General features: G+C 35.9%; 4 protein-coding genes across 9 annotated transcripts; all 4 read left to right on the plus strand.

Annotated features, from left to right (window-relative positions):
- Nucleotides 1-1544: 1544 nt before the first annotated feature.
- On the plus strand, nt 1545-8819 carry LOC121256751 (beta-glucosidase 40-like). The gene is given in 15 exon segments (XM_041157638.1): nt 1545-2085; nt 3439-3505; nt 4262-4320; nt 4799-4874; nt 5383-5454; nt 5630-5659; nt 5662-5716; nt 6096-6351; nt 6659-6774; nt 6991-7214; nt 7350-7381; nt 7911-8013; nt 8241-8349; nt 8440-8677; nt 8716-8819. Coding segments are annotated over 14 exon segments (1506 nt in total). The 5' UTR covers nt 1545-1953; the 3' UTR covers nt 8615-8677; nt 8716-8819.
- A 1470-nt stretch (nt 8820-10289) lies between these two features.
- On the plus strand, nt 10290-13138 carry LOC121255558 (UDP-glucose 6-dehydrogenase 1-like). The gene is made up of 2 exons (XM_041155927.1): nt 10290-10598; nt 11343-13138. Exon 2 carries the CDS (start codon nt 11410-11412, stop codon nt 12802-12804), a length of 1395 nt encoding a protein of 464 aa, XP_041011861.1. The 5' UTR covers nt 10290-10598; nt 11343-11409; the 3' UTR covers nt 12805-13138.
- Nucleotides 13139-15300: 2162 nt separating this feature from the next.
- Nucleotides 15301-19384, plus strand: LOC121254993. Of its 6 annotated transcripts, XM_041155284.1 has the most exons (4): nt 15348-15759; nt 15857-16077; nt 17219-17397; nt 17473-19384. In XM_041155284.1, exons 3-4 carry the CDS (start codon nt 17247-17249, stop codon nt 18954-18956), a joined length of 1635 nt encoding a protein of 544 aa, XP_041011218.1. In that variant the 5' UTR covers nt 15348-15759; nt 15857-16077; nt 17219-17246; the 3' UTR covers nt 18957-19384. The 6 variants fall into 6 exon arrangements, 5 of the variants coding, with proteins under 5 accessions (XP_041011218.1, XP_041011216.1, XP_041011219.1 ...); XM_041155282.1 differs by having other exon boundaries at nt 15348-16077; XM_041155285.1 differs by lacking the exon at nt 15857-16077.
- A 2431-nt stretch (nt 19385-21815) lies between these two features.
- Nucleotides 21816-24876, plus strand: LOC121256755. The gene is made up of 2 exons (XM_041157644.1): nt 21816-24294; nt 24553-24876. Exon 1 carries the CDS (start codon nt 22498-22500, stop codon nt 24109-24111), a length of 1614 nt encoding a protein of 537 aa, XP_041013578.1. The 5' UTR covers nt 21816-22497; the 3' UTR covers nt 24112-24294; nt 24553-24876.
- The last annotated feature ends 843 nt before the right edge of the window (nt 24877-25719 follow it).

Raw genomic sequence — 25719 nt, forward strand, 5'->3', positions numbered from 1 at the left:
AGGAAAGAGAAAAAGTTGAATAAAAATATTATAAAGTTAAAAATATTATTATAATATAATTTTTTAGTATAATTTTTATTTTATAATTTGAAAAAGTTATATTGTTTTTTATGTTTTGTTCGAAAGTTTAAAAAATTTATAATAATTAAGTAATGATTAGAAGAAAAAAATTAAAAATTAAAAATAAAAAATATTTATATTTAAATATTAAAATAAAATGAAATGAAATAAGATAAGGTAGAACAAAAATATCTCTTTGTCCAAACCAGACCTTACTCTTTAACCATACATCTGCGGTCCGTAACATCGGCAAGAAAGCCCAAAATAGAAAAGGCATGTTTTGTCCATCAGAACCCACCAACAAATACGGCTCCTTTTTAGATTCAAATTTTCTATACAGTAATATGTACGTGAACATATGCACATACATGCATGACATAATGAGATTTCCTTCAATTTTATTATCTAAACATTTTTTTTTATAATTTTAGAGAGAAACAATACAATAAGTGGATCTTATTAGAATTGTAAGTTATAACTATAAACTATTGTTAGCTATTCGTTACAATAAAGTGGATCTCAAAAAAGTTCTGATACCATGTTAAAAAGGGAGTCGGAGATAAAGAATAGAGAATTGCCGATAGAATAGAAGACGGTATATTGCAATGTATCTGATTCTTAAATATGAGAGGAATTTATATACTACACTTGAGCTTAAATCCTCTGTTAACAAGCTAACCACTTCTAACTAATTTGTAACTAATAGCTAACAATAGTTACAGTTCTAATAAATCTTATTGCTTTAAGTACTATGTGTGATCATTTAGACTTCAATATTTAGGGTCTGTTTGGAACTTGGATTGAATTGAGATCAACTCATAATTTTAAACTGAATTTAACATCCAAACACCTAATTCTCAAATTACTAAACTCATCTTAACTTAAAATCTCTTTATATGTGACGGTCCACAATCTTTTTCAACTCAACACCTATTTACATGTGGAACCCATAATATTTTTTAACTCAATAACTCTTTACACGCGGGACCCACAAGCTTTTTAAACTTTTCATAAATACATTTAAACTTATTTTAAGTGGATCCTACAAAACTCACACTACTATCTCAACTCATTATTATTCATAAAGAACTCTATTTATCTAAACTCAACTCAACATTCAAATAGGATATGTCTTGGAACCTAATAGTGTCAAATGTTGTAATTATCTCTCTCCAAATTATTGAAAGCTTTTGAATAAAAAAATTGCAAGACATCTCATCGTCGATGACTACTATACGGGCATTCGCCATTGTGATCGGCCAAGCAAATAAGTGGAGTGTCACTAAGAAACAGAAAAAAACGATAGAAAAATGATAAGAACGTAGCGTCCCATTAACAGTATGTCAATAGCTCATTATCGACAAGTAGGTAAAAATTAAGCAACATAAAAGAACAAAAACGGTAGTCGTGCGTGGATGAAAGCAAAGCAAAAAAGAGATTAAAAAAAAACAAAGAAGCAAAATCCTAAGGATGCCTAGTGTAATAAGAAATTCATTAAGCGTGTGAACCGATGACTAAAGAGCTCACCACCAACCTCCCAAAAACCCCACCATCTTTGTATCCATTCCCATGCCCACGGCACATCACGCACCACTACTATCTTGTGCCACCATTTTTTTTAAGCTTTTACTCAACGACCCCATTTTACATTGTGCTCTGATCTCTTCAACCTGCCTCTATCCATTTCTCTTTTCTTTTTCTTTTTCCGTATTTTTTTTTCTATTTCCCGTTAATACATCCAAACAAGTCTTAGTCTTTGTGCGAGTTTAAATATTTCATCTCTTTCTTTCTTTCATTCCTGTAAATCCAAATCAGTCATATAGTTCCCAGGCCAGTAGTATATACAGAATATATAATATCCCTTTTCCTATAATATTCCATTTGGTGGCAACGATGCTGAGAAGAGGCATTGCTTTGGTGATACTTCATGTGGTGGTTTGTGGGATCCAGATATGTTCATCGGAGATTACCAGAGGAAGCTTTCCAAAGGGTTTTGTTTTTGGCACTGCCTCTGCTGCTTTCCAGGTTGGTCTTCTCCCCATTAATTATCATCTAAGACTTTTTCTATGCCAAAGGATATTTTGTCTGTAATACCCATTTAGTCCTTACCTTATCTTTTCTTCCCCTCTGATAAAACCATGTTCTTCGCAAGAAAAGTAGAAGACGATTCATTCACCTTGATTTTCTCTGCGAGGAACTGGATTCCTCATGAGTATTTTACTCTGTTTTACATCATGGGACACTACTTCGGTGTTTTTCTTCTGATTTTGCGGGTGTAATCGTGACAACTGACAAGATACACGAGAAAAATACAATGAAGTTGTTGGATTATTTCTTCTTCTCAATCTTCAAAGAATCTGAGACTGAGATTTTCCATCTTCAAAAACTAACAGGAACTAGGGAGATGAAAAGACCTGGGAATATATTTTCTTTTCTTTTTTCCTTTTCTCACTGGGGGCATTTTCATCCATTAGCCGGTTATTCAGCTGTCAGTGGAGGATATAGGCTACAATATCGGGTTCCACTTCGAGAGAATAGGGACTACCGTTAACGCTTCGTTCGCTTCTCTCTCCCTCTCTCTCATCACCCCTGTCTCCATCACTGTCTCGCTCTGTTTTTGGAGCGTCTCTCCTGGTGGGCAAGAGGAAGTGTCAATTTTAGGCTTGGTACAAAATATCTTATTATTATTTATTATTTTATTATTATTTTTTATCTATTTTTTATTATTATTCATTATTATTTAATATTTTTTTATTATTTTTTTACTATTGTTCATAAAATATTTAAAATATCTCACTATCCAAACACAACTTATCCTTCCACTTCTCACTGACAGCTCGAGGATATTTTACAAAAAATTTATATATACTTTTTTTTTTTTTTCGAATTCCTGATTTGAAAATTGAAATACTTAAAATATTTACTTTCTAGTTATTTGTCAAAGAGAGAATATTCGTATTCAAGAGAGTTATTTAAGTTTTTAGCACCAACGTCGTCAATGCAACATGCACGTAATATTATTGATGTCGAAGGCATGTATTAGTTATGGAAAAACTAAATTAAATAACTAAATAATAACCTCAGATACATGTCTGCATGTGAATGATAAGTTGAGGATGGAAAATATGTAATTAACTCAACAAGGTAATGGTATTTTTGTAATTTATAAAAAAAAAGGAAAATTTAATTGTAGAAAAAAAAAAAGTATTTATGGTTGTGGACGGTTTTAGAGTCAGTTCTTTGAGGATTATTTGCCTAAACCAAGGTTAACAGATGCATTTGGTAATTTCAAAGTCAATTCATTCGCCCCCATTTTTTTTTTTTTATTGATTTGAACTTAAAATCTATCTATGCTGTTAATGAGTTGCTTTTTTGCAGTATGAAGGAGCGGTGAAAGAGGATGGAAGGGGACCGACCATTTGGGACACTTTTTCACATAAGTTCGGTAAATATTTTCTTATAAGGAACAACAATCTGTCCTTGTGCCATAAGCTGAGATACTGATACCGCATACATACATGTGCATTTTGTTTGGTGTGTTTACGTGAGTAGAGAACTAAGAGAAGTGTCAGGTTTATCAAAAATAAGTTCACAAGCTGATATGGTTTAGAATATTTATGTTAGATTATGCCAATCTAATATATCATATCAAATTATGTCAATTTGTAATGATTTTGTTTTATAAGATCGTATAAGAAACATATTTTTATAAAATAACACGTGTTCCTAACATAAGCTCAGTTATAGGCTATAGCTACCACATATTAAAATTTAAAAGCGTCCACCGTTATGTTTTTCCATGCAAAATATCACCTGCCCATAAAGTATACCGTTGTTGTAGGATCCTTCTGCTTCAGTCCAAACTTTGAATTCTAAAAAATGGGTACTTTGATTTGGCTATTTTGCATACCTCTTAATTTGCACTATTTGTGTAATACCTCTTTCGGATATCACAAGGCACTTCAGATATGCATAAAAGGTTAAATAGTCTTGTGGCAATCATATATAGTCGACCAATGAATAAAGAGGTTCGCTTTATTCTGGGAACTGTAGAGCTTTTGGCTTCCTTGTATACCGTTTGGAATGCAGCACAGGTCCATAAATTTCAAATAATAAAACTGATCTTCGTGCCTGTAAGCTCTGTGAGAATTTCCAGTTTTTTAGAGGGATCTAATTGGTGTTTTACCTTGCATTCTTACAGGTAAAATATCTGATTTCAGTAATGCTGATGTTGCTGTGGATCAGTACCACCGCTACAATGTAAATCTCCCGAAACCATTTTCGGTTCTTTCACTTGGTGAGCTAATGCCAGCTTGTTTAGATTCGTCCCATGATAGACAGTCATGATCTCACTCATGCATTTATTGAGGGATTAGTCGCTAGAGAATTCTAAGATGGTGTGTCTTTCAACTATAATTTCTTCTAGTTTTCCCACCAGAAAATGCTGATTTGAATGCATAAATTGTCCCACAGAATTTCTCACTCAGTCACTCTTGTTGATCCGCACAAATTAGTAGGACAATCTTGAATGCGCAAGTGGTCAGAAATCAGACTTGCAACAAATATATGGTTGATTCATCTTGCAACATTTCTGGATGCTTTCGAGGCACATTGCAAGTTAATTTTTGGACAAGTGGCTTTTTATGGCCAGCAATCAAAAAGCTTCTGAAGGAATTCTTTTCTATGATTCTTTGTGGTAAAAAGGGCCTTTTTTTTTTTTTTTTTTTTTTGGAAACAGGAAGATATACAACTGATGAAGGACATGGGACTGGATGCCTATAGGTTTTCAATTGCTTGGTCTCGAATTTTCCCCAGTAAGTCTTCTTTAGAATCATATCTGTTCTCATCTAGCGCTAATGCAGCAAGCAAATTAAGCTTTCAATCATTAGTTGTAGTGCTTAAACCAAAATAATCTTTGGACTGTGGATGGCTCAAAGATGGATTTGCTTAGCGGAAATGCAGGCTACATATGTCAGACGTCACTCAATGAAACCGTGTTTTTGAAGAAATTTTCATGAAAAAATGAGATACTTTTTGCCTTGTCCTCTGATTTACTAGAATGTGCTGCCTCCTACTTCACTCATATCAGAAGTTAAGCTTGGTCCTTGGCTACATGCGGATGAATTAATTATAGCAAAGCACTGATTAAATTGTGTAACATGACACAATGTTGGAGCAGTTTTAACGCAACTGTGAATTTGTTTTGTAATACAACTGTTCAAAGATTTTGTTTGGTTTTTAATACACTTTCTGTGCAACCTAATAAGAGGAGAAATAAATAAAGATGAAAGTTCAATCTCACTGTGAGTTCCTTTCTATCAGATGGAAGTGGTGAAATCAACCAGGCTGGAGTTGATCATTATAATAACCTCATCAACGCTTTACTAGCCAAAGGTAAGCTTACATATCCTTTCTAAGGGTCATGATCCTTTGACAAAAACCATTCTGATGGCTTAAGTAACCATCAAATTGGTGCTTAGTTTGATGCACGATCAAAGGCATTAAATCAAAACATTATCATTGGGCTCATATTCTTCTATGCTAATGTGATGCAAGACAACATGTGCAGGGATTGAACCATATGTGACCCTCTATCATTGGACCTTCCCCAAGCCCTAGAAGACAAATACAATGGATGGTTGAACCCCCAAATCATGTAAATGGTCCTATATTTGTATTTTTCTCACCCTCTTCATAAATATGATTAAAAACTACTTTTGGGGGAAAATACACTTTCTACACTTCAACTGGTAAGCATTTTACCTTTTCACCTAAATTACAAAACGTGATGTGTTACACTCTCTACCGACCAAAACTTGACAAGTAGCGTCCGTCCAATTTTGTTTATTAATTAAGATGATGAAAATAGGTGAAATGACACAATCTTGCAATTTTTTGTTTTTAATTTGAGAATGCAATGTGTAAGTGTTGATAGCTTGGAATGTAAAGAGTCGAATCTCTTTTAGTTGGAGGGTGAAAAATGCATTTTCCTTATACTTCTGCAATTCAAATAACTTCTTTTATCTCCGCTGCAGAAAGGACTTCGCAACATATGCTGAGACATGCTTTCAGAAATTTGGTGACAGGGTGAAACATTGGATCACATTCAATGAGCCCCATACATTTGTTATCCAAGGGTATGACGTGGGTCTCCAGGCACCGGGACGGTGCTCCATTGTGCTTCACATTTTGTGTAGCGCAGGAAACTCTGCAACTGAGCCTTACATTGTTGCCCACAATGTTCTCCTTTCTCATGCAAATGCGGCACAAATATACAGAAGAAAATACAAGGTACGATGATGGCTACCATATCACATCACCGTCATAAGAATGACATTGGTTTTGGGTGAAGTGGAATAGATGTCAAGGTAAAATGGAAGAAGAAACAAATCAAAACGTGATCCTCTTCAACTAAATCAGAAGTAGGAACTAGGAAGAGCTGATGGAAGATGAAGTCGATGCAAAACCTGTACTGGTTATTCAGAGCACTTCAAGACTTTCATTCATGCCATGCTCATATGCATTTCTTGGCAGAATTCATGATTAGCTTCATTTAAACAAAACTAGCTAAGTCCTAATGCTCCAAATCATTGTGCAGTCAAAACAGCATGGATCTGTCGGGATATCTTTCGATGTTCAGTGGTATGAACCAGCAACAAACTCCACAGAAGACATTGAAGCTACTCAAAGAGCCCAAGATTTTCAGCTTGGCTGGTAACGTTTAATCATCCAACATATATTAAGTTAAAGAGACTTGAAGGAAGAGAGAAAGAAAGGGATATTTTTTTGGCTATTGGACAGGCAGTGTCGTTAATTTTACTGATAATCCCTGTAGATAACTGCTGCTATCATCAGCGAATTTTGTTCTGCCATGAGAAGCAGAGTAGAGCTATGCAGTTACTCAATGGAATTATAATGTTATATTTGCAGGTTTATTGAGCCTTTGATCTTCGGGAATTATCCAAGCTCGATGAGAAATAGAGTTGGAAGCCGGCTGCCTGAATTTTCTAAATCCGACGTTTCTCTTCTCAAGGGTTCTTTAGATTTTGTTGGCATAAATTACTATACTACATATTATGCAAAAATTAATTCGAGTAATTTTATTGGTGACCTATTAAACGACTCCATTGCGGACTCTGGTGCCATTACACTTCGTAAGTTAACGATGAACCCTTTATTTATTGGTCTTAATATTTTATAGACTCAACTTAGATGTTTCGATAGTTAAGAATCATCTACTTCATTAATTTTCTGCTTCTACTGTGTCATGTTTTTGTCTTTGCTTTCAGCATTGAGAAATGGGATACCTATTGGAGACAGGGTATGTAATATAAGTATGAATGGTGGATGAATGTATAGATTTTAAGTAAAGACAAGTGACATGCATGACATGATAGAGTGCCAAACAGCATTGATCTAGCTGGATCAAGGTCTCCTCAAGTTCTTGCCTGAAGTTGAGGGCCTCAAAATGGGGGAAAAATAAACACATAAATAGCCCTACATTACTTATTGTTCATTTAATGCTGACCAAAATATTTGCCTAGCTGCTCATTTAGATGAGCAACAACAAATGATGTAGAACTCATTTGATGTGTCTATCTCTCTCCTATTGAGATCCTCAAGTTCTGGTAAGAACTTGAGCAGACAAGAACTTGACGGGATGTTTTTCCAAACTAGCTTAGATCAATTTGTTTTTTAGAAGTTATTCCAATTTTCCTTTCCCTTTGGAAGTTTTTCTGGACTTTGTGAGAGCAGAAAAATATAAAGCCTCTATCTGTCATGCAAGCATTGTTCTTAATGGTTTAGTTTGCCTAGCTAACTGATTAGATATTGTCCATGATAAATTGCAGGCCAATTCCATATGGTTATTCATAGTTCCTCATGGGATCAGAAGCTTAATGAATTACATCAAGCAAAAGTATGGAAACCCTCTGGTTCTTATCACTGAAAATGGTAATTCTCTATAAATTCTCCCCCAACTGCCACAATGAAAAAATAAAAGAAAATAAAACCAAGGAAGTTTCCATATCCCAATGAAAACTAAGTAGCAACACTTTCTTAAATAGCATTGGAAGGGAAAGTGAAAGAACTGTTCTCAGATTTGAGCATATTTACCCTTATCAATGCTTCAGTTATGACAAAAAAATCAATGAGAAATCTTCTTTTTCTTGGTTGAACAGGGATGGATGATCCAAACGACCAACTTATCCCCCTCAAAGATGCTCTAAAGGATGAGAAAAGGATCAAATATCACCACGACCATCTAACGAACCTGCTTGCTTCAATCAAGTATGAAGTAATGACTACTTACATTTAGGTACATATAAGTTCACTGTCATATGTTGATAGAATCCAACATGTTTTACTTTGATGATGCAGGGAAGATGGCTGCAATGTTAAAGGGTATTTTGCATGGTCTTTATTGGATAACTGGGAGTGGGCAGCTGGATTCACTTCCCGATTTGGTCTCTATTTTGTTGATTATAATGACAATCTCAAGAGATATCCAAAGGACTCTGTTCAATGGTTTAAGAACTTTTTGACATCCACTTAAAAGATGGAGAAACTGAAGGTGCAGCAACTACATACATTTCCTCTTTTTTTTTTTTTTTTTTTTTTTTTTTTTTTTTTTTTTTTTTAGGCAATAACAAAGAAAATGCGTTTCCTATGTGTAGTCAAAATAACTTTTGAGCCTATTCCATTTGTTGAAAGGTTTTTAAGTTAAACTGTTTACAATTTATGGAGCAGTATTTTCCTTACATTAGTTGTCTTCCTACGATAATTTGAGGATGTGTGGAGATTGGAATTCAACCCAGATCAATACTTGTTGTCATCTTAATTTTAATTATATAATGATGATAACATAAGGGACCTGGAATAGATCCGCACAACCCACTCCTATTCATGAAACCTAGCGAGGAAGTCTCGCTTCTAAGATACCAAGACAAAATCTAGATGTCCAAAGGTTTTGATTCAAATTTTTTTTTATTTTTTTTATTTTTTTTATAAAATTAAATCTGTTGGATATAGGATATGTTTCTTTTATCAGGATTGTAACTGAACATCTCACATTCACTTGAACTACAACTCAGGGGACCGGGGTTTAAATCCGGCTACAACTCAGGGACCGGGTTTAAATCTGGGTACCCGGCTAGCTATACCCGGATCTGCATCCAGGTTTATAATGCGGTTTGAACACCAGCCCGCATTATATAACCGCTTCCAGCTGCTTTCTTTGTGTTTCAAATTGATATATTGTAATATTCATGAATGTGTTTGGATCAGCCAGTCTTCCTTCGCTGAGATTTTGTTTTCAAATTTAAGTAGTAGCATATCTGAATTCGGCCTGGCGTTTTTCTTTGAATTTTCTAATTTTGGTCCAATACCATATCTGCTACTGTATACCAATGTGAGTCATCTGTAAACGACTCCAATGATCAAAACTTAAATCTTTATGGATTTTAGTGGACTTTTTAGTGGGGTGGGAACTGAAAACCCAACTTCCTTTGACCATATGATACGTTTGAACAGGATTAAATCCATCAACAACAAGGCTGGTATGTGCGTTTTTGCTTTCTTGTATTTTTTGCAAAAATTGATTGGTTTCGAGTTTTAAAAAATAGGTAATATTAGGTATAACTCTTAAATATTCAAGTTTTAAAATGTGAGTCCATAAAAAAAAATTGAATTTATTATTATTATTTTATAAAAAACTTGTGCGAAATTTATACACTTGATTTGTATAAATAATTTCTCTTTAAAAAATAGTTTTATTGAGATCCCAATTTCTAGTTGGATTTTTAAAAATTTAACATTTTCAATTTTTTTATATATTTTTTATGAATTATAACATTTATTATTTAAAACATAATTTTATAAATTAAGGTAATTTGATATGATATAATAAATTTATTTTAAAATAAAAATAATTTTATAATAATGAGTAAAGATTTATCTTCTTTCAAATCCGCTGGCTTTTATCTCACCCAATCCAGTCGGACCCACCAACTTTCCCGTGATTGGAAGCTTTCTCTGTACCTGTTAATGATTAACATAGAGACATAACATTTTATGGGAGACCCCACAAAATTCTTGGTAAAATATCGCTTGTGTTTGATATTGAATACTTCCTTTTATAATAGCTTGACTTGTCTTATCAAAAAAAAAAAAAAAAAACTTGACTTTGTTTATGAATTCTGACCAAACTTGTAAATATAAAATTAGGACATTCTCAACGAAATAAAAAATGGTTGGTATTTAGATGTCGGATCATGATGGGTAATGGGAGAAATTGAAAACGTGTTGAGTGCAAATGGCTCAGTAGAAGCGGTAATGTTTTATTCGGTCACGGAAATCTGAGTAATGGAAAGCCTGGGTGGTGGTGGATTACTATATATAGAAGGGAAGAACGAAGAAGTCTTTAGAGCCCCTCAATCTTCGGCAGAAGAAGCTCTTTCATTCTCTTCTTCTTCCGCGTCGGATTTGTTTTTTTTGTCTCTCTCTCTCGCTCTCTCCTTCTCTCCACTCGATCCGAAGAGGTAATTAATTTGCTTTATAGTCAACTGAGTCGTGGGAAGTTCGGCTCCGTGTTTTGCCGTCGTGGGTTATGCTTGATTTGGATTTCTGCTTTGAGAGATTTATAATACTCTGTTTCTTTTGTCTTGGTTGCGATGGAAATTTTGGGTTTTTGTTATGGTGGGCGTATGAGTTTGTTTATGGGCAGATCTGTTCCTGTTTGTCATGTTTTTTATGTGAATCTGATATTTGAACTTCCTTTATGTCATCTTTGAGCTGTGTTAGATGAGACAACCGCTTGCAATTCATTTACATATTACCTATTCATGCGCTAACTCTGGATCTGTAACTTTTATGGTGATCTCCACATTGGGGTCAGAAAAATTGCTCCCTCTCTCTCAGTATTACTCAATTTCACTTTCAATTATATCATATATTTCTAATTTAAACTAAAATCTACACTTGGAGACCCGTCTTGTTGCCAATTAATCTCATTTAAAGTACTGTGATGTCACTGTGGAACTGATGTTAATTTGCTTTAATGATAAGATTTATATATGTACCGATTAAAGTAAGTTTCGATATTAGTTATCTGATTAGATGGTTTATGTTTGTTAAGATCTCACACTGATTGTATGATCAAGCATACAAGTGACGGTCACTTTGAACTTCAAGAGGTTAAAAGTTCTCTTTTTGGTATTATGCATTTGGGTTAAACTTCCATCGGTTGATTTAGTTTGATCTGTTTTTTTTTCTCTCTTTTTCAGGCCGTTGAGAACAAATAAAAATGGTTAAGATTTGTTGCATTGGGCTGGGTATGTCGGTGGACCTACCATGGCTGTGATTGCGTTGAAGTGCCCTGCGATTGAAGTAGCTGTGGTCGATATATCTGTATCAAGAATAAATGCCTGGAACAGCGAGCAGCTTCCCATTTACGAGCCTGGACTTGACGATGTTGTGAAGCAGTGCAGAGGAAAAAACCTCTTCTTCTCTACTGATGTGGAGAAACATGTTGCAGAGGCTGATATAGTCTTTGTTTCAGTTAACACCCCTACCAAAACCCAGGGCCTCGGAGCTGGCAAAGCAGCTGATCTGACCTATTGGGAGAGTGCTGCTCGAATGATTGCTGATGTGTCAAAATCTGACAAAATTGTTGTTGAGAAATCAACAGTGCCAGTGAAAACGGCTGAGGCAATAGAAAAGATCCTGACCCACAATAGCAAGAAGATCAACTTCCAAATTCTCTCCAACCCAGAATTTCTTGCTGAGGGAACTGCAATTCAAGACCTTTTCAATCCCGATAGGGTTCTCATTGGTGGTAGGGAGACCCCAGAAGGTGCAAAGGCGATACAGGCTTTGAAAGATGTTTATGCCCATTGGGTCCCTGTAGAACGTATAATATGTACTAATCTTTGGTCTGCTGAGCTTTCTAAGCTTGCTGCCAATGCCTTCTTGGCACAGAGGATCTCTTCTGTGAATGCCATGTCAGCACTTTGTGAGGCTACCGGTGCAGATGTAACCCAGGTTTCACATGCTGTTGGCAAGGATTCAAGAATTGGGCCCAAGTTCTTGAATGCCAGTGTTGGTTTTGGTGGATCTTGCTTCCAGAAGGACATCTTGAACTTGGTTTATATCTGTGAGTGCAATGGGCTTCCTGAGGTTGCAAATTACTGGAAACAGGTCATTAAGGTGAATGACTACCAGAAGACCCGGTTTGTGAACCGGGTTGTTTCCTCAATGTTCAACACAGTCTCAGGAAAGAAGATTGCAATTCTTGGGTTTGCTTTCAAGAAGGACACTGGTGATACCAGGGAGACCCCAGCCATTGATGTCTGCAAAGGTTTGTTGGGGGACAAAGCCCGGTTGAGCATATACGATCCACAAGTGTCTGAGGATCAGATCCAGAGGGATCTTTCAATGAAGAAGTTCGATTGGGACCATCCAGTTCATCTTCAGCCAGCAAGCCCTATGTCTGTCACTCAAGTTAGTGTCGTCTGGGATGCTTACGAGGCAACAAAGGATGCTCATTGTATTTGCATTCTGACTGAGTGGGACGAGTTTAAGAAGCTTGATTACCAGAGGATCTATAACAATATGCAGAAGCCTGCATTTGTGTTCGATGGCCGGAACATTGCAGATGTGGAGAAGTTGAGGGAAATTGGGTTTATCGTTTACTCTATTGGAAAGCCACTAGATTCATGGCTCAAAGATTTGCCAGCAGTCGCATAAATACTGAGAAGCATAATCGTATAGGCTTTTGACGGGGTGGAGGGGAAAAATTGATATTTGAGAGAGGATGTCCTATGATATGTTTAATTTTTTCTTTGGTTATTTCTTTCGGAATTCCGTGTTTCTTCTTGTTTCTTGTTTATGCTTCTTCTTGCTTCGTTTCTCATCTGTGGTGTCTACAAATCTGCCTTTAGCTATCAGAGTATGCTCTTTCTCTATTATACAACAGTGTAATAAATCAGAGAACACCGAGAGATTTAGTACCATTCTATCTTTCATACCTGGTTACTGTAAATCCTTTTTTGAGTATCAATTTTAAGAGCCTTGTGGGTTATATTTCGGGATTTTGTCAATGGATTTCATCTACTTTCTCATTCTTTCAATAATTTAATAAAAGCGAATGTTCAGAGACGTGATTTCTTGGCAAATTTTTTAGATTATGATTAATGCATCTTGTGCACTTCTCTCCAAAAATAACTGAAAAAAAAAAAAATGAAGAGTCCTCCAAATAAATAACTGAAGAAGGGTGAAAAACAGTGTTTTAAATTTCGTACTGTACTGGCCGGTACGATTGAAATTTTTCGTACCGGCCATTCGGCCAGTATAGGTACTATATATGTTTCGTACCGATCAAAATACCGACCGTACCGGCCTCAATTTCGGCCTGTACCGGCCTATATTTTGGCTTGAGTTTTTTTTTTTCGTTTTTTCAAACTACAAACTTATTTTTTAACCCTAAATTCAGATTAAACTATTTATAATTTATATATATATGTATTTATATATAATTTATTTATATATAGATTATTATTTTGGAATATAATTTATATATATATATTTATATATATATAATTTATTTATATATCGACTATCCCGAAATGTTATTCCAAAACGCTATTTCGAAATAGTACCTGTATCGAAATATTTCGTTCTAGTACCTTGACCTGTACAACGTCTGATACGGTATTCAAAACATCGGTGAAAAGCCAGCCCTTACAAACTCAGCAAAACCATTACTTGTGCTTCAGAATAAAATCTCATATTGGATCTACCTTTTCCTAATGATTATTGAGAGGGATTGGAATAATTCCTGCAAGCCGAGTCCCCATTTATCATACATGTAATACATTTAATAATGAAAAATGATAGTTGTACTTATGAGTGTATAAGTATCGTACAATCATTTTAAAAAATATAAATAAATATAAGACTTGTATGAATAAAAATTTAATTTTTTAATAATAAATTTCACTCTTTTTCAAAATAATTATATAATATTTATACATTCTATAACTATACATAGCATTGTTGTAAAATTAGACGTGAATTGTGGTCGGCAAGCTTCCTTTTTAAGCTGACACGTGAAGAATTGTGTTAATAATATGCCCAAATTACTTGCTAGAGTTTTCCTCTCCAGCAGTTCAACCTAGACGGTATCTTTGAATAGAAAACCAATCTTTGCAAGTCCGAGATAAGGAAGAGGTTTCGGCTCTGAATGACATTCTCTTTGAAGCCTCCAAATCATCTATAGGGTCCAATTCTCAATTTTTTGGTAGGCAAAAAATTCATATTTTTTTACTATTAATTTTTTTAATAGTAATTTTTTTAAAAAAAAAATCATATTTTTCCGCTACACTAAGTATCTGTTAATTAACAATTTAGAAATTATTAAATTATAAATTAACATAAAGTTAGTGTTAACCTTAAAATGTAAACAATCAAAAGTTTGAAAATTAAATATGGGTTTGATCTGTGAACAGTAGCTGGTTAAGTTTGGACATCCCTTTCCATTTAGCTCAGAGTTTTGCATAAAGTGACTCCTCCTGCTGGTGAGGTAACAACCCATTTGGCTAAATCATGCGCACGAGAATTTGCATTACTCAAAACATTAGCAGTACTACTCCAATCTAGATGGATCTCCAGTATATGCTCCAAGTGATTGAAGCTGAAAATTCTAAAATAAAAATTATATTAAAAATTTATATTATAACAATAATATTTTTATTCAATTTTTTCTTTTATTTTTCAAAATCGCATAAAGTAACTTAATTAAAGTTATTTTATTATTATTCATAAACTATCTCATTATTATTCACAATTTTTTCATCTCATTTTAACTCATCTCATATGTGTACCAAGCTAGATATTAGTTAACAACTTCTACTTTTTCTTTCTAAATTTTAATGTGTTTGAATCAAAATATTATATGTATATATATATATATTATATAATAGTAAAATGATTGTAATTTAGTTGTTAATGTACGATGAGAAGTGTTACAATTATAAAAAAATTTCACAAAAATAAATTTACAAATCGACATATCTTTATGTAATACATTAAATCTATTTTATAATAAAAATAATTTCATAATCTGAATATCACCTCAAACTATATCAATTTATAAATTTATTTTTATAAAATTTATTTTTGGTCAAAGCATAAATGTATGATTGCTCACAAAAATGGAGAGCTGATTATGGGAGGACTTTATCGTAATTCCATAAGTGGGCCGGTTTTTGCTATATAGGACCTAGACCAGAGAACGCTCTCGGGTATCTGATTAACCCGGTTTTTCTTTTTTCTACTAATTTTGCACGAACCGTGTCTGAATTCCTTCCCCCTTCATCGTCCTCCTTCTTTACGACTTTTCTCGGATCCAGCCCAGAGTTTCCTCCGATAAATTTTACAACCTTCAATTATAAATCGAAGATTTGTTCAATTCTCTTTATCCTATATTAATTGAACCCAAATTGAATTCACGCCGTTGATCATACCCGATTTTCGATTTAGGGTTTGGAATCGGCCCTTTAGACCAGTGCAATCCTTCAATACTTTATCGTTATCTCTTCTATTTCATGTTTCGGTAAACTCCCCTCTCTTTCATGCACATATTTCTTAGATTGTCTCGACCCGTTCTAATTTCTAGGGTTTCGAAGCGTTTGATTCTCTAAGGTTTGTTCTTTCTTTAAATTTGTTGAGGGTTTTCGTTTCTTTTCTAGCGATTTATTGATTTCTGCTCTTTTTATTCGTAATTTCTCCGATTTACCAGCAATTCGGGTGTGTAATAGCTTCGACTAGGGTTAGGTTTCCAGAAAGATTTGGGACCTTTGTATTTGGTGTAATTAAGTTGGGGATACGTTCAAGGGCATAGGGAATTCACCTCTGGCGTTTGATTACGTGATATTTTAACTGAATTAAGGCTTCTAGGGTTTTACCTTGATCTCTCCGACACTTTTCTTTTGCGGTCCTTCGAATCGACGAATTTGGGAGGTAAAAAGCTGGATTTTACTATTTTTTTTTTCTTTTTATCTTTGTTGTGGATAATTTTATTACTAGTTTTGCGTCATTAGTTTATTTATTTTATGGCTTTTACATAGTTTTAAATCTGTAGTTTCTATTAGTTCACTTGCTATACAATGTGTTTATTAATTAATTGTTAATTATTTTAGGTTTTCTCCATGTGTATATTAACTGGATATCAAGTAATGCCATCTATGGCTACAATAGAATAGCAGCAAGCAGAGTTGCATGTTTGGTTTAATAAATTTTGAATTACCCATATGCTTACTGTGGTATCAAGGTGATAATGCTATGATCTTTGATTTTATCGCAATTTTTTAATTTTATTAGCCGATGCTTTCTTTCAAAATTTATGGATTTCAAAATTTGTTTAAGGCTCTCTTTTTCTTTTATGGGCTTGATTTATCCTTAAAATTTTATAGGTTTTTAATAGTAAGTCAAAGCTGTGATGTTGAAATTAATTAGATGTCATTTTCTCACTAGTTTAAGATTTTGGGACAATTTGTGATTAAATATTGTATCAGAGCAATGGTCCTAAACCTTGACTCTACTCTACCTTCTAGTGAAAATGTAAATTTCTTACGCGATTCAACATCAGGTTCATGTACTGTCTGGTCCTGCACGTGAGGTGGAGTAAATATTATATAAATTATTGAAGTTCACAATCTTATTGGCTTAAGCTCTTAGAAAATATGTGATTTAAGTTATTTAACATGCTTTATATGAATTTCTGTAATCCCCTGTTAGAAAATTGTGTTGTGCTATAGGGATTGGATGCTGCAACATTTTGCTGACCATTCTTCTGATGATGATTTATTCATGTATTATTGCTTCTCCTATCATGCGGTCTGTTTTTATCTGTGTATGAAAGTGATGTGTTTGTGTTTTGTCATGCATGTAAACCATAACAAAACATTATACATAACTCCATGCCTCATGCATTCAGTTTTTGTAACTTTGGGTACATGCGCAAATAGACACGCTCATGTTCGGTGTATTGGCATGTACAATAGTTTCTTTGTCTGTTTTCTTTCTGTTACAGCTTCTGTTCTGAATTCTGTGAATGCTCTTGGTGGTTGTAGAATTTAACTTTTAATTGTGATTCTTGCAGGTTAAGATGGGATCTAAAAGGCCTTTTGATGCTGAAGAGTTCCCGGAGCTTCACTGTAAGCATCCAAGGAAGCTTGAGTATAGCAATATGCCGGATCCGTGTGATGAACATGTTCCTTGTGATAATGCCCCACAGGAACCTATTATTTCAGGTAGAAATAGGTGGCATACAATCTTTTGGTATGTGTTATGGAGCACTAGCCTGACTGAACTGCGAGATGTATGTTGATGTTTGACATATTTTATATGAAACAGGGGAGTATGAGGATGGCCTTCATAAATTTCAGTGCCATGAGGCACTTGAAAAAGACACTGTCACAGATGTTTCAAATTTAGTTGACAAGGGTTTCGGGACCAATGACCCCTTGTCATTGGTTTCCAGCAGTTCTAGTGAAGAAGATGCTAGGTCTGGGGCATCGGCATACTCATCTATTTATCCTGAATATTTTGAGTTAGATTTCCCACGAAGAAGATTTGTTCCATTTGAGGATGCCTATCATTCTTTCTTGGATCATTTTCCTAGAAAGCAAGTTCCCATTGGTACAAATCATCAAGCCAGTATTCCATTGTGGGGCAAACTCATAAATGAGAACAACTTAGATATGACAGAAAAGTTTACTCCCAGCATTGATGATGGTGGCAGTGAGGAGATGCTGATGGGGACTTTGATTGTATCAATGCCCGATTCAAATTTGTCTACAGACAGAGGTGACTATGCTGGAGATGGTAGGGCAGATTGTCACTGTCTGGATTCTGGCTCTATTAGATGCATTTGCCAACATATTATGGAAGCACGGGAGAAACTTAGAAGAACACTTGGGGAAGAAAAATTTGTGAATTTAGGGTTTTCTGACATGGGTGAGGAAGTGGCACACAAGTGGACTGAAGAAGAAGAGCAGATATTTCACGAGGCTGTTTACTCCAGTCCTGCATCCTTGGGTAGAAACTTTTGGAAACACCTATCTTTGGTATTTCCTTCTCGAAGTAAATCAGAGCTTGTAAGCTATTATTTCAATGTGTTCATGCTGCGGAGGCGTGCTGCTCAGAATAGGTCTAATTTGCTGGACATAGACAGTGATGATGATGAGTGGCATGGAAGAGGCTCTTATGAGGTTGGCGAGTCAGAAGAAGATGTGGACTCTGCTATCGAGTCACCTGTTGATCAAGATAGCCAGGCCAATTCCTCTGAAGAAGATGATGGTAGTGATGATGACGATGACAATGATGATGACAACAACAAAGATGGTGGTGATGATGATTGCAATGGTGATGGTGGCGATAGATCTGGTAGAGATGATGTTCTCATAGAAGATGGTGGGATGAATCTTCCGTCAGATGCACATGCTAAGTTGATTGATGAGAGTAAATTTGACCCGTTGGTTCAGCATGTGGATAAGACTTCAGGGAGTGATCAGGAGGATCTCAGTGCACAAGATGACTCATGCCTGTCATTTGATTGTCAAGCCAATATGACTAGCTCCTGTGATCCTGTTAACAGCAAAAATGCTTTACAAGTGTGTGGAGTTAAGAGTGAGCATACCAAATGTTTGCACGGCAAAGATGATTGGTCTAATGATGCAGTGGGTCAGTTCAATTTACTGGAGCCCTATGATGCTAAAGTTTGGGATGGCAGCTGCCCATCAGCTTCATTAAAAGGTTTTGATCTTGTATCCACATGGAACATGATTGAAGAGATTTTTGGGCAAGGGACTTCAGATAAAAAGGTGATGGATGATTGAGGCATCAACTGGTGTCCCTTGAGATAGGTATCGATTTCTTAGCACACTAACATATCTGGTGCGGCCTTTGCGAGAGGGCCAAGATTTTGAGGCTTTGGCAGGTGGAATTGTCTTGCAAGATTTATTTTCCCTAAAGCGTGGGATATCTTGTTTTCCATTATCCTGGTGTACATCCTTTTTTTCCCGGGTAAATAAGTGTTACAAGAAGAGGGGGTTAGCATGTTAAAATGCTGTCTACATCCTTCGTTGAGTCTGTTATTTGGTAACTAGTGCTTTCGAGGAAATGCCTTCTTGTACGTCGATAACTCTTGTATATTTTATTCAGTCCGTACCTCTTTATTGGGGTGGAAGCCAATTTTGTTATATATCTTAATATTCACATGTAAACTTTATATTGGAATGGGAACCGCACTGCTCAGTGGTTAAAAGTAAATTGTACAGAGTTGAGCACAGGACTTCGTACTTACAGGACAGATTTGAGAGCAGATTGTATTTTTGCAGATACTGATGCATTACAGAAGCCTCGGCTCATTAAAGAAAGCGGAGACTTTCCCGATCGATGAAGGAGTGGTAAAGCTTATATCAGAAAATATGCAAGACTTTGGACCTCAATTGCTTCGCACCTTTTTTTTTTTTTTTAACAAGGTTCATTCATTAACTCCTGTATAGATTCGAAACTCACCTCGATTCATCTTATCTCATTATTACAATTTTTTCAAATTTCTATATAAAATATAATAAACGATTCAATTTTTTTAAATATTAAAATAATAATAATATTTTAATAATATTTTATTTAACTCGTCTAAAATCAGTTTAACTCATCTCTGAATTCAAACGGGTAAGAGTTACATATTAACAGGAGCGTCTTTACCATTGTGAAAATCTAACAGACAAGGGGAATAGAGATGAGGGAAATGATAGAGATGAGGGAAATGTTTCCATAGATATCTATGGAAGCTGCTTATTGCGTAATAGAATGCTTCTCACTTTACATTCTTTTCCCCTTTAAAAAGTTTACCAGAAATGTGAGATGAACTGTGTCCTAACTCCTCACTCCTCAGCTCAACGAATCAAGCTAGAAATGTTTTATGGACCAAGCCTACTTGTAGAATTGCTTATGGGTGGATCTGCCAAGCACTTGTGCTTGCTTTAATGTTGCAGAGGATTTGGGAAGATACTGAAGCTTTCCACCAAGAAGTAGTTGTTATTAGATAGTGTATGGACACATGGTATTACATTCTATTATAAGATGTCATGTTATTAAATATGAAAGATATTAATAACTTTTCCAATACAACCAACACCTTGTTCTTACCAAGATTACAACTTTTAAGCTCTGAAAGAATTGCTAAACCATTCGGGTGAGTTACGTGGGAGAGTTAACAGAGAGTTCTTGTGAAGATCTCCCATGCATGTTGTTAGGAGTTGCAAGGCTCTAACGAGTTGTCTGGTCATAGGTATCAAGCGGAGAGTGTATATAGAGTCGTGGGTGTAATCTTTTATCCTTCAGCCACTCCGAGAATAGATGAAAAATATAGTGAAAAAGAGGTTACTTGCAGGTTGTTCTTAATGTCACTTAGAAAAGGAATTCCAGCAAGGAAAAGGTGCACTGTGCTTGACACATCCAATAAAAAAAAGGAAATCGAATCCAAGCCAAAAGTCCCCTTTTACTATAGTTGGGATTGCACATTAGGCAAGCAAATTATTACAGTCGGGATGAAATTGATGGGACTGCAAACAGCCAAGCAGGTTCGGAAATCCATTTTTCCTTCTGTTCGTTTAACTCCTGAACATTCTAGCCAATGGGAATTGGATGAATCTATACCTCGTAGCCTTAATGTGGACTGCTCTTTACACAGCCTTCATTCCTTTTTCGCTATATTCTTTTCCGATATGAGTAAGTATCTCTTGTTTATTAATGAAAAGAAATGCATCATAAGGAGGATGACGATTCAACAAAATCTTAAAAAAAATTGGAAATTGGTGCTGAATATTCACCAGGATCATCCTTAAACAGTTATTAGAGCAATTCATTGATTAGATTGATTTGAAATGACTCATACAGTGTATAGAAAAAAAAAATGCTATTTCTTGATAGATATGGTTGAGAATGGTAAATGTACTCTCGAAGTGGAAGGAGAGTTGGACGTTCTGAAGATTGAAATTGCAGACGTTCTGAAAAATCTCAAATCTGCTTGCTTATGTGAAGGTGTGGGTGGTTTTACGAGGTTAAGGGGATGTTTTAAAGGGAGGAAAGATGGCTGCGCATGGCAGAAAGGGACGAGGATGTTGGGTGGGTTTGAAAGCAATGGGAAGGGCAACAGAGGCGGCAGATGTGTGGAGGCAATTTGGATACCACATATCAATATCACCATAGAAGAACAAAGGCGAAATCCAAAAATACAGAAAACAAAATGATATTGAAATAGAAAAAGCATGCCGAAATCTCAAGTGCTAACGAGTGGAATAAAGGGAGGAGCTTTTCCCTCTACCCTGAAAGTGATCACTGGAGGAATTCGATGAGTGCAATTCATAATTAAGAAATCGAAAGAGCTCAATCAATATTGATTCGACTGATTCAAATTATCACTTCACGTTGGAGCCATGGCTGCAGAATGGCCTTGCTGCAATATCTGTACAGATTAATGTCAATATCCACTTCTAAACATGAAATTTATTCACTGATGACAGAGATGAAAAATCCCATCTTTTTTTTTTTTTTTTTGGTTTAGTTCCCCAAGGTCAAAAGAAAGGGGGGCATTCTGCAAAAAGTAAAAACAAATGGAAAGTGAATAAAAGTGGATTCGAAACGAAATATGGCAATATCATTTGTTTGTGAGAGCTCAGAACTCACAAGCAAGACAAAATTGAGGCGTAGTTTGGATGTTTCAGTTCAGTATGCCATATCTATCACTCCTTACTCTTTGGGATCCTCAAAACGCCCATGAATCCTGACCGTCCAATCTATCAGCGAAAGGTTCTCAACCGAGTACACGTGCTGCCTATCTTTTTATTCCCTTCTTTAGTCTTTTGCCTCCATGCATGGAATTCTCCTCAACTACAGCACAAACAAGAGAGAGAATTTAGAGAGAGAGAGAGAGAGAGTGACAGAGTCATGCCTTTGCGTTGATTGTTCTTCATAGGCCTGTTCGTCGCCATCATTAGCGACCCTTTTCTGCACAATTTCGAATTTTCTTTTCCACCCCATTACATTTATGAACATTCAAGAGGAGATAGGGTACATGGAGATGGAATTTAAAGGGACCCCTACTGTGGGTCGGATCTCGTACTTCACCAAACTGTCACATCTGAGCCCTTTTTGATTCCTTGTTTATCACCACTGGTTAAAAAAAAAGCAGCAAGAAACTTGTGATCTGCAGCCGAACTTCTCGATCTGGGTCCGCTTCTCTACCGTTCTGGTGTTCTTGTTGGAACAAGATCATGGAATGTAGCGTTCTTCGGGATTTGAGGTAAGACTTTGTTTCCTCATTTTGTTTTGTCTCCTGGGTATCGTTGGTTTGCGCGATCAAATTAGTCTATGGAAGAAAAGCACAAAAAGAAGTTTGTGTGCAAGTTTTGCAACAAGAGATACCCATGTGGGAAGGCCTTGGGCGGTCACATCAGAACCCACATGAATCAGAATTCTGCTGAGAAAGAACAAGTAGTCGAAGCTCATGCTGATTTAGTGAAGTTTCCATCTCTGGATGGTGGAAAGAATAGCAAGAGAGATTCTGGGCCTGAAACTGCTGGTTGGAATTCCAGTTACGGTCTTAGGGAGAACCCCAAGAGAACATGGAGGTTTGTGGATTCAGGAACTGGTTCACTTCAGGAAAGGGTTTGCAGAGAATGTGGCAAATGCTTTCAATCATTGAAAGCTCTCTGTGGTCACATGGCTTGCCACTCAGAGAAAGAGAAGCTAATTAGCAAATTTGAGGACCACTCAGGGACTAGTGAGAACCAAAAACCGGAAATGGACACTCAGTCAGTTACCGATACATCAGCTCCGAGGAAGCTTAGGAGATCGAAACGAATGAGGTACAAGACTCTTGATACTTACCCTTCTGTTTATAGTTTGGCAAATGGTTCCTCATCTGTCTCGGAGATTGAACAAGAACAAGAAGAGGCGGCAATGTGTCTGATGATGTTCTCTAGGGACTCTGTTTGTAGAGGTGGTTTGAATTCTGTGGCAGAATCTTCGAATAACAATTCTGTGGTTTTAGAGGCCAAATCATCGTCTATCGATTTGAAAATTACTGTGAAGAATGTTGGGAATTATGTAAACCTGAAGAGGCAAAGTGACGAGTTGAAAACTTCAGACATTAGCCTTTCTGATAATTCTGATTCTGGGTATTTTAGGAATGGACCCAAAAAAGCTGAACCAGATGTTTCTGTTGATGGGTCTATTGCGAGTGGTGAATTTAAGAAGCCCAAAGTGGAATCTGGATATGGAACTGGAGGCTTTAATGCCGAATTGGGTAAAAGTTCAAACAGATTCAAGTTTGTGACGTCTGAATTTGGGAAGGAATTGATCAGAAATGAAGGATATGGTCAAGTGGGGAGAGCTTTCGTCAAGTGTAATTCAAGAATGAAATCCAAAAATGATTCCCACAGTCCTGAATTTTTGGAGGGCTCCCACAAGAAGATGAAAAACGTCTGTTCCAATATCGAAACCTGCAAGAATACTCAGAAAAGAAGCAAACACGAGTGTGTGAACAGAAAGATGTGCTTCCACTCTCGCCGCGCTATGGGGCCACACAGAGCTAGCCATACACAGATCAGTGGCTGCCGTGAGTCCGTACATGATAGGGGTGAAAACAACATAGAAACTGATTCTCTGCCTGTCCCAAAGCCTTATAGTAAAACCGTCGAGTCTTGCGGTGCCAAGACCTCCATTAATCGAACTATGCCTGGTCATTCCGAGAAGAGATTGGGGACAAAGAAAAGCAAGGGGCATGAGTGCCCAATCTGCTTCAGAGTTTTCCGGTCGGGGCAAGCTTTAGGTGGTCACAAGAGGTCCCATTTTTTTGGAGGTTCTGAAGAAGGAACTATTGTGCTCAAACAAGAGGTCCCCGAGTTTCATGGTCTAATTGATCTTAACCTTCCTGCTCCTGTCGAGGAAGAGGCAAATGGGCCTGCCGAGTTCATGCCATGATAGGTTTCAAACATCCACAAAAGCTCGATTTGCCGCTGACCAACTTTGATATTTTTTGTCATACTTCCGTGATGATGCGAGGGTGTACAGACAAGTTGGCAAATTTTTTCATTTTCCCATTTTGCTTCAGATTCAATGGTGTTCATTTGAGCTAAATGTTCCAATATTACAGCTTCTGGCACTGTAAGCAGCACCTTTTTCTCGCTTTTTTTTTTTTGTTTTTTGTTCTGTTTTCTGGGCTGCAGCATTATTTCTTGCAATTGAAGTTCTTCATTTATTTGGTTGTTTAGTGTTATTAACTCCAGATATCTATGTCAAGGTCGTATGTGAACCGAATTAGTTTTACTCTTTTCTAATTTTTTTTTTTTTTTTTTAAATCTGACCCATTCCATTAATACTACTAGTACTACTTCGATGAGTGACTGTGAACTCTGATTTTAGGTATCCGCTTTGCCTTTCTGAAGGCACTGAATTACGACATCTCTGCTACACTGGGCTCTGACGAGATTTACTTCCAAGCCCTGCAAAATTGTCCCCAACATTTTTCACCTCTGGACCAAGCAGGGTTGAGCTACTTCTAAGGCTCTGACCTCCACCCCCATTATATATGATTTACTTGATCTAAATTCACCGTTGAACAACTTTCTCTTGCTTTTGATTGTGGGTTTATAAAGTTTCATGCTAAAGATTGGGACTTGAAGTCTTGAAGGAAATTTCCTTCTAAAGTTTGATGCCTAGCAGTATGCATTCAAAGTTCATAAAACACTGCTATTTTTTTTTTGTGAAGTCCGTGCTCATTCTCAGAACCTTTGAATTTGCAGGCTGAAACGCATATGATATTATCTACTTCGATGCACTCTTTATTATTCCAAAGTGAAGAGTAGATCGAGGAGGTTGTGTGAGTAACGAACAAGGGATCATCTTTAATTGTCCGTTCAAATTCCGTATAGAATTTTCTGACATTGTGGAGTCCATATAAGAATTTAATGACACGTATCTTTTTTTGCATTAGGTAATTAATCAATTTGATTAGGCAATTAAAGAGAATTTCAATGCATAACAAATACATTCTCTCTTTAGCCTCATGAGAGGGTTGGAGAATTTATTTATCGTCTTTTTCGAATGCATCAAGCAAATGAATCAATAAGCACTGGAAAAGAGAATCCAGTCTCATGTACATATCATTTATAAAATGGGTTGGATGGTTTGGAGTGAGTCGGCTTGCAACAGTCAAGGACCACCTGAGCCAGTGGGCTTTGGCAACGAAGGACCAACTCTCACGCAAGCTTAATGAAGTAGTTCAAAGAAATATTGAATTGGGTTGTCCTTTTTTTCTTTTTTTTTTTTTGTTTTTTTTCATTAGTCCTGTGGAAAGGACAGCAATTGAAAATATATTTTAGATTAAGATGAAAGTTGAATAAAATATTATTTTTTAATATTATTATTAGTTTAAAAATTAAAAAAATTAAATTATTTATTATATTTTATATAAAAATTTAAAAAAATTATAATAATAAAATAAAGTGAGCCAAAATACTTTTACCGTTGAGACGAGACCTTAATGGGGTATGCAATTATCCAGCCTTGTCCCCAACTCCATTACTGTTT

This window comes from Juglans microcarpa x Juglans regia, chromosome 3D (assembly GCF_004785595.1).
Source record: "Juglans microcarpa x Juglans regia isolate MS1-56 chromosome 3D, Jm3101_v1.0, whole genome shotgun sequence".
Classification (NCBI taxonomy): Eukaryota; Viridiplantae; Streptophyta; class Magnoliopsida; order Fagales; family Juglandaceae; genus Juglans; species Juglans microcarpa x Juglans regia.

What these genes read in the sequence shown, in the direction of transcription:
- LOC121255558 (XM_041155927.1), top strand. Translation starts at nt 11,410, where the DNA reads ATGGCTGTGATTGCGTTGAAGTGCCCTGCGATTGAAGTAGCTGTGGTC.
- LOC121254993 (XM_041155282.1), top strand. Translation starts at nt 17,247, where the DNA reads ATGCTGAAGAGTTCCCGGAGCTTCACTGTAAGCATCCAAGGAAGCTTG. An exon ending in AGGTGGCATACAATCTTTTG is followed by an intron (nt 17,398 to 17,472) that starts GTATGTGTTATG and finishes TATATGAAACAG; the next exon opens with GGGAGTATGAGGATGGCCTT.
- LOC121256755 (XM_041157644.1), top strand. Translation starts at nt 22,498, where the DNA reads ATGGAAGAAAAGCACAAAAAGAAGTTTGTGTGCAAGTTTTGCAACAAG.